General features: G+C 54.3%; 1 protein-coding gene across 2 annotated transcripts; it reads left to right on the top strand.

The window, feature by feature from the left end:
- The first annotated feature begins 2942 nt into the window (after window positions 1-2942).
- On the top strand, window positions 2943-7714 carry MYF5 (myogenic factor 5). 2 transcript variants are annotated; one of them, XM_084505719.1, is made up of 3 exons: window positions 2943-3590; window positions 3892-3967; window positions 4140-7714. In XM_084505719.1, the coding sequence occupies exons 1-3, from the start codon at window positions 3084-3086 to the stop codon at window positions 4508-4510; spliced, it is 954 nt and encodes a 317-aa protein (XP_084361845.1). In that variant the 5' UTR covers window positions 2943-3083; the 3' UTR covers window positions 4511-7714. The 2 variants fall into 2 exon arrangements, with proteins under 2 accessions (XP_084361845.1, XP_084361846.1); XM_084505720.1 differs by having other exon boundaries at window positions 4088-4321.
- Window positions 7715-8024: the final 310 nt, after the last annotated feature.

The raw sequence follows: 8024 nt of genomic DNA, 5'->3' as shown, positions 1-8024 counted from the left end.
GGGGGAGGCTGGGGATTTAACCCAGCCTTTCTCCCCAGGCGCCTCGCAGGGAGCCAGCGGGGCGGACACGGGGTGCCGGCGGGCACTGCGGGGCGCTCCCGCAGCTCGCCACCTGCCCCGCGCCCCTCGCCAGCCCTCCCCGCAGCCAGCCACCTGCTCACGCACCCGGGGGACCCGCACGGAGCTGCCACTGCCCTCTCCCGAGGGGAACCCGCACGTGTTTTTTTCCAGAGCTTTCACCTTCCTGCAGAAAACGAGCTGCGGGAACGGGAGCGGGGGGCAGGGGAGAGAGGGGGGTGAGTAATTGAGCCATGTGCTCGCCGGGCCGCCCCTTCGGTAGCAGGAACTAGCAACTTTTCCCAGTCTCAAGGCTGCTAAAAATCCCCCTCGCGTCCCTTTGATCTCTCCTGGGAGTCCCAGAGTGCCAGCAGAGGCCAATGCCTTCTTCAGCTGTCTTCCATACAAATCCCTCTGGCAGGTACTAATGTGTTTACTTAGGTGTGCGCCGTTCCCAGCGCTGGGGGGAACCAAACGTTTCGCACCCGCCTGCAAGCGCCCGTCCACACGAGCCCAACTGGGAAACCGCTTTGCGGGGAGCCCCGAGGGGTCCCCGCCGCCCCCGGCCCCAGCGCTGCGGTTCCCGCAGGCTCAGGGCACAAAAATCGCCCCCGCAGCGCCGAGCCCCGGCCGTGCGGGCCCCCGGTGCGCCCCAGCCCCCCGGCACCGTGCCCGTGCTCCGGGTCGGATGCTCCGTTTTCGGCTCGGTTTGTTCCGGTAGCAACTCTCTGGGTGTGAAAAAGGATTGGAAGCGCTGCAAACGGGCCGAATCCATGCAGAAATGCGTGCAGCGCGGCAGCGGGGAGGAAAACCTCCCGAAGAGCTCCTGGGCACCATTTCCTCCCCGCCGGTGCCCGGTTGCTCCTGCCTTGCAGGCTTGAGGCTCCCGTCTCCTAAAATGCAGCTCTGTCACACACCCGCACCCCCCCCCCCACACACACACACACACACCACGACCAGCAGCCTCTTAGCTGCTGTTTTCTCTCCCCTGTCTTCAGTTCCGCTCGCCTACCGCACTTTTGCAAATTTGTTTTGAGATCACTTTACCAGAGGAGCTGGGGGCTCTTCAGGGATACTAATTGCAGATTTTTTTTTTCTTCCTGAGTGACAGGCTGTTCCATCCTTTCTTCTTCTCTCCCCCACCCCCATATACTCAAGGAAAAGGAAACCAATTTTCCTGGGTCCTCCAGGACTTTGGGGAAAAGGCACGTTTCTTCCCAGCCCCAGCCCCGCGGGATTAAGCGTTAAACTACGAGCTAAAGCCCTGCCCGCAAGGAGAGCTCAGCGGCTGGCATTGTGCTCCACGGGGCAAGCCTGGAAAGAAACCGCTGAAAGGTGATCGGAACTCTGCAACCGGCACGGTAAAGAGCAAGTTTATTTGTGCACAAAGCATAAATCTGTAAACAGGTCTATTTTAGCCGGAGCAAACGTGGTAAATCAAAGTGTGTGTGTGCGTGTGGCACAGCCCAGTAAAGAGTTCAAGTTACCGCCGAGCAGAGCCCTCCTGACTGGCGGCTTCTTGGGAAAACAATAGGGCACCGCCGTGTTTCAGATGTGGCCCAGCTCGGCATCAACCTGCACCTCGGAGCGGCAGAAGCCTGACATTCTGAGCTTTCCCCTTTCTGTAACTTTACTCCTTTTATCAACTTTCTGCTTTTCCTACAGTATTCATTTCAAAGGGGGCTCCCCCAGTTTATGGCCCCAAATAAACCAAAGCAGCGCAGATGTAGCCTTCCCAACCCTTCAGATAATCAGGCATCCTTTCTGCCGAAGCAGGGTGTGCTGCCGTTTGCATTTTCCTTCAGGCTGCCCGAGTTGATGCGAGGGCTCCTCGGCGGCGTGATCCCCTCTGGGGAGGTTCCCCCATCGCGCTGCTCTCTGCAAGGCTCCTTGAGCTGAATTTCCCAGGGCTGGAAATGCCCCGCATCACCTCCTCCCAGTCCCAGACGCCTTTCCCTGGGCGCGCACCGGGCTTTTGAACCATCTCTGGGTCACGCTCCCTCTCCGTTTGAGTTAACCCAGGGTGCAGGGTTTTATTCCCAGGTAGGGAAAGTTTCCTTTGCCCTCTCGTAGTGTTTTCCTCAGCTACAAAAGCCACCTGGATGAAACCAAAGGATTCCTGCGCGTTAGCAAATGCCTGTTAAATGGCTTCATTACCACTCTAATGACCCTTGCACAGCTCCACTCGGCTACTGCTGCGGCTGGGTCTCTGCAAAGCTTTTGTCCCTGACTTGTGTAAAGTTACTTAGGGATTGCGGGGTTAGAAATTTTACACTTCCAGGAGGGGTTTGTTGCGCTGGCAGCTGGGACGCATCTGTAACGGTACAAGATTGCCTGAAAGCAGAAAATTAGCAAGCTCAGGACGCTGCTCAACTGTTGTGTCTCTTGCAGCACCGGGTCACACGGGTAGGAGAAGGAATGGGAAGGGGATTTGTCTCGGGGAAAACGCGTACATTTTCCTTTGTGAGTACTTTTCCGTGTGACCCGATCCCAGAACACCCAAATCTATGTTCCCCCCACCTCGCCTCACGCAGTCATGCATTTTTGTCCCCCTTGGCGAACTTAAACAGCTAGTGACACCACTTTAACTACAGGACAAAGCACCCGAGGGCCGAAGAGAGGAGCATACCCTTTCGGCTTAGCACAGGTCTGCTGGGACCATTTTCCCCTTTTCACCCCCAAACCGCACGCCCCCAAGACTTGGCCGAAACGTCGCCAGCAGCTTCACTTCCCCCCCCCCCCCCCCTCCCATAAGCGGCCGGCCCAGCCGGCGGCCAGAGGCGCGGTGCGGAGCGAATTTGTCCCTTGGGGGCTGGAGGGGGCTTGCCCAGCCAGCCGCGGCAGGGGATGCGGGGGGATATGCTAATGCCGGCCGGCCGCCGCGGACCAGCCCCCCGGAACGTGGAGATATAAGGGCCCCCCGCATCGGGGAAAGGACACTTCGGCTTAGGTCGCTAATTAGGCAGGAAACCTCCCCGGCCAGCTCGCTTGCCCGAGCTCGGTGGCTGCCGCCCCGGGCTGCAGGGATGGAGGTGATGGACAGCTGCCAGTTCTCCCCGTCCGAGCTCTTCTACGACAGCTCCTGCCTCTCCTCTCCGGAGGGCGAGTTCCCCGAGGATTTCGAGCCCAGGGACCTGCCTCCCTTCGGCGCCCACCAGCCCGCCGAGCCCGCCTGCTCCGAGGAAGAGGAGCACGTCCGAGCCCCCAGCGGCCACCACCAGGCCGGCCACTGCCTGATGTGGGCTTGCAAAGCCTGCAAGAGAAAGTCCACCACGATGGACCGGCGGAAGGCGGCCACCATGAGGGAGAGGAGGAGGCTGAAGAAAGTGAACCAGGCGTTTGAGACCCTGAAGAGGTGCACCACGGCCAACCCCAACCAAAGACTCCCCAAAGTAGAGATCCTGAGGAACGCCATCAGATACATCGAGAGCCTCCAGGAGCTCTTGAGGGAGCAGGTAGAAAACTACTATCACCTGCCGGGACAGAGCTGCTCCGAGCCGACCAGCCCCACCTCCAGCTGCTCCGACGGCATGGTAAGAGAGGGGCAGGAGCTTGGGGCCGCAGGCAGGGCCCCCTCGGCAGCAGGACGTCAGGAAAAGGTGGCTGCTTTGAGTTAAAACAGGCCCTTTCCTCGGAGCTAGCGCCGAGTGTGCCCGGGGGCCGTCGGGGCAGAGAGGGGGCCACCGCCCCACCAGCTCCCCAAGTCCCTGGGGCTGTCCTGTGTGTCCCCCCTCCCCGCTCACTGCAGCCAGGGGGCCGTGCATGGGGTTTGGGGACGGGGGGCGGCCGGGGGGAGCGCGGCGGGGCCGGCACTCGCCCCTCGCTGTCTTGCAGGCTGACTGCGGCAGCCCGGTGTGGCCGGCGAGAGGCAGCAGCTTCGAGGCCGGTTACTGCTCCGAGATGCCCCACGGTAAGGCCGGCAGCGGCGGGCGGGGGGGCAGCGGGCAGGGGCGGACCGGGGGCCCTGTCGGGCCGGGGTCGCGGAGCGGGGGGCTCCGGTAACGGGCCCCTCGCCTCGCCCCGGCCACAGGGTACGGCGCGGAGCCCAGCAGCACCCTGTCCAGCCTGGACTGCCTCTCCAGCATCGTGGACCGCCTCTCCCCGGGGGGGGAGCCCCTCCGACACCCCGGCTCCCTCTCGCCGGGCGCCAGCATCGACTCGGGGCCCGGGACGCCCGGGACGCCGCCACCCCGACGGACCTACCAAGCGCTATGAGGGACGCCAGCGCTATCCTGCAAACCCCGCTGCAAATAAAGCGTGCTACAACACGGCCGGCTCGCCTGGTGCTTCTTTGAACGCATCCCCCGGCGTTACGGGGGGCGGCGGGGGGCCCGCAGCCTGCGCGGGGACGGGGCCGCATCCTGCCGGGCTGCGGGGGCTGTGCGGGGTGGCCCAAATCTGCCCCCGCTCCCCTCCAGCTGCGGGCACTTTCCTTTGTCTCCTGTGGGAGTGAAAATAACATTTCCTAGTCATCATCTGTATTATTATCATTATTACTACTACTACTACTACTACAACCACCCCTACTACTACTACTTCTACTACTACTATTACTATTTCTTGCAAAGCCCTCGTTTCTTTCCATGAACACAAAGACCAAATAAGTACGTCAAGATTTGGCCCTAATATTGCCCGGTCACTCCGCTCTGTAAAAGAACTGCACGATCCAGGTCTGATACCCTGTAGGGGAATTTTGATCCCAGTCACTCTCGGTGCTCTTGCAGAGACAAATTTAGTAGATTTGGTAAGAACACTTGTATCTCTTTCACAACCCACAAAGTACATTTCACAATATTCAGAAAGCAATGTAGAAGTATTTGTTCCTAACGCCTCTTGGTCTCATTGTGCAGGATGAAAACTCATGACTTAGTATTTGCAGTTGTGTGGATCTAGAAACAACCAGGTCAAGTATTTGTGAGTTTCAGGTTAACAAATACTTCCTTCCAGACACTATGGCTAACTATTTCTACCACAAAAATAAATCCAAACTTTTACACTTTTTACATCTGAAATCAAAAACATTTGTAACTCCCACAAAACAGCCAGGGATGGGAGGGAGAAACAGACTCCTTCGGTGCATCCAGAAATGTCTTCTCCGATAAATACTCTGAGGGGGAAGGGACGTACACTTGCGTGTTTGCCATTTGTGTTTATGCTGCTATCAATGGGTGGCCAAGGGGCCTGGAAGCAGTAATTCACCTCTGATAAACCTTCCACTTGAAGCCAGCGCAGCTCAGCCACGTCACCGAGAGTTGCCACCTGCCTGCTCTTTGGCAGCGTCTGCAAAATACGGGTGAGGGGAGCGCAGCTTGGGACGGCCCTGTCCTCACAGCACACCCCTGGCAGGCTGCAGGAGGCGAGGTGGCACCTGCCTGCCCCACTGAAGTGGCTGGGCTGCTGGCCAGGGCCCCTCCAGCACGGCTCCCCCCAGAAAGGCCCTTTGCCTGTGCTATGTCACCTCGAGGTAGGTGTTTCCTTTCCTGCAGCGTAATTCAGGAAGAGCTCTTTCCAGAATAGGCTTCCGGCCTGTGTGGGTAGGTCCCAAATAGTCATCAAGCAGGGAAAGTGGTTTGACAGCCCTGGACTTAGGCTATGCAGAGGCACAAACAAGGCATTAGCACACTGGTTATTAGGAGTATACAAGTGCCTAACTCTCATGCAGTCTTTCTTGGTTATGGGTGGTAACATCCCAAGCCCTCTGTTCATAGAAATCCTTACACAAGACCTTGAGCGTCACTGGTTTTATTCACAATCTCTCACACATTGCTGCATTGGTGCAGTGCTTGCTCCTTTCAAGCAAAATCCTGTCTCAGGGACTCATCTTGAGGCTAGGATACAGTGCAGAGCATTTTAAATGATGGTTTAAAATGAGCCAAGTGGGGAACTTTCTGCATTTCATTCTGCGCAGTGCTGACCTTGGCAAGCAATCTCCTGTGAAGCATGCAGAGCAACACCAGCAAATCACATGTTGGTAATGTACACCTCTCTTTGGCTGGCAGACATTTTGAGAGTTGCAAAAAGGTCAATACTTCTGAGAACTGGCTTTTAAGAGAGTGAGCAGAAGTATCCAGCCTGTGGGATGTTTGTCCATAGCCTCCCCAGCCCCACCAGACTCGATTACGATCTCAGACATTGTTACACACAGCAAGAAGATCGCCTTTTGGTTATAGGACATCTATAAACAAAGTTCCTATGAACCTAACCATGTGGTAATCCTGGGAAGGAGTGGAAGTTAGCACTGTGAAAACACCTTTGGCCTGTGGATTGGGAAAAACAAGGTGTAAAAGGCTGCTGTCTTGGGAGATAGGCTGTTGTGGTCAAATTTTGTGTGGTCAATAATAATGACAAGTGCAAATGAAAAGAAAGATTAATGTTCTATGTGAATCAGGCTCACTTAAGGAAGGAAGGCTGTCCCCACAAATACTTAAGATGATGGTCTCGAGAACCTAAGCTCCATCTCTCCCAGCTCCTGCTGCCAGCTGAGTGTTGCAGCCTTGGGGAAGGCATGCAGCAACCTCACCCACAGGCAGGCAGGTGGAGTGATGCCTCATGGCCTTGGGTTAATGTAACACAGAAGTTAGAAGTTTTCTGTCACTTACTGCAATGAAAGGCATAATTCTGTGCATATTTTTTTTTAAATAAAATTAATGTTATATTTTAACTTTACCTCTGAAAGTCATGTTTTCTTGGATTATATTCTGACTGAAGGAGGCAGCTGGGTTTATATTTGGTGATGAGTTTCTTGTATCTTTCATTAAGAAACCAAGCAGAGGTCTTCAGAGAAATACTTATTGTAATCTCAGATCAAAAGGCCTGCTGTACACTACAAAGCTACTACAGGAACCTAGCAAAGATCTCCTAAATATAACTCAGGAAAATTTTGGCTCAAGGGAGTGAGAGATGTAAGGAGCACTGAGTGTGAATCCACTTCATGTGAAGATCTCCTCATATGAAATTACAGATATCCAACAAATCAAATCATCATATATTACTTTTCTAACATCAGAAAAGATGTAAAACTGAGCTTTATGCTTAGTGTTAGGAAACCCTGGCTTGCAGGGCCTGTGTATTCAGGCCCTCTTCCCTCTCTTTAGTGTGCTTGCATGTTTCTGGAAGATTTTTGTTGTTGTTATTGGTTTTGTTTGTTTGTTTTTGTTTTGTTTTCTGTGTGATGTCCATGTGTTACTTGTGCGTAGATGGCTGATAATCTGCTTGTGCTTTTTATACCTTATGTGTTATGAGTGTGTGAATCACTGGGTGTCAGAAGTGCTTGTGCATGCCTCCCAGAATTTCTAGCTGCTGATTGTGTAGCTGTGTGCCTATTTCTGGAAATCTTTTCTACCTGATATAAATATTTGTTTTTCTAGGAATGTTTTTCCATCTGAGGCATGTGTCGGTGTATTTGTGAGAATCCATTCTGTGCGTCTGTCTGTTCTGTAATGAGCTCTTGCAGAGCTTCTTATAGCAAAGGTTGAAAAACAAGTGTCATCACGATGTTTTTAGTCACTTGCATCTTTTTAAAATGCAGATCACTTGAGTTTATGCATTTCATGCTTGTCTCCAAGTGGGAAAAATCCTGCTTGCTCTATGCTTGTATTTTTGAAAGAAAAGATCAAATCTTCTCCTTCTGTGATGAGGCTTGAAAGTGATTAACTTTTAGTAATTAAGGAAAAGGATGAAAGGATCTTAATTTATAATATTTGTTAAAATGCATATTTTTATGGAACTGCATATTTTCCAGGAATACCCTGAACTCACAGCAGCAGGCAGCTCTGCTCTTCCCACCCCAGGCCTGCTCCCTCCCTTTCTCCTCCTTTACAGAGCCCCTGGCTCGCTCATCACTTCTCCTTACTCCTTTCAGCTGGACCTTGGTGTGCCCCAGGAGGACCTGCAGCTGGCCAGCTGATGACTGCTGACCTTTGGCAGGCTCTGCCTGGGGTATCAGCCTTACAGCTGGCCACAACTGC

The sequence above is a fragment of the Aythya ferina genome (assembly GCF_964211825.1).
Source record: "Aythya ferina genome assembly, chromosome: 1".
NCBI classification, from domain to species: Eukaryota; Metazoa; Chordata; class Aves; order Anseriformes; family Anatidae; genus Aythya; species Aythya ferina.
Note: the sequence above shows the minus strand (reverse complement) of the source record. Positions and strands in the feature narration are given on the sequence as shown.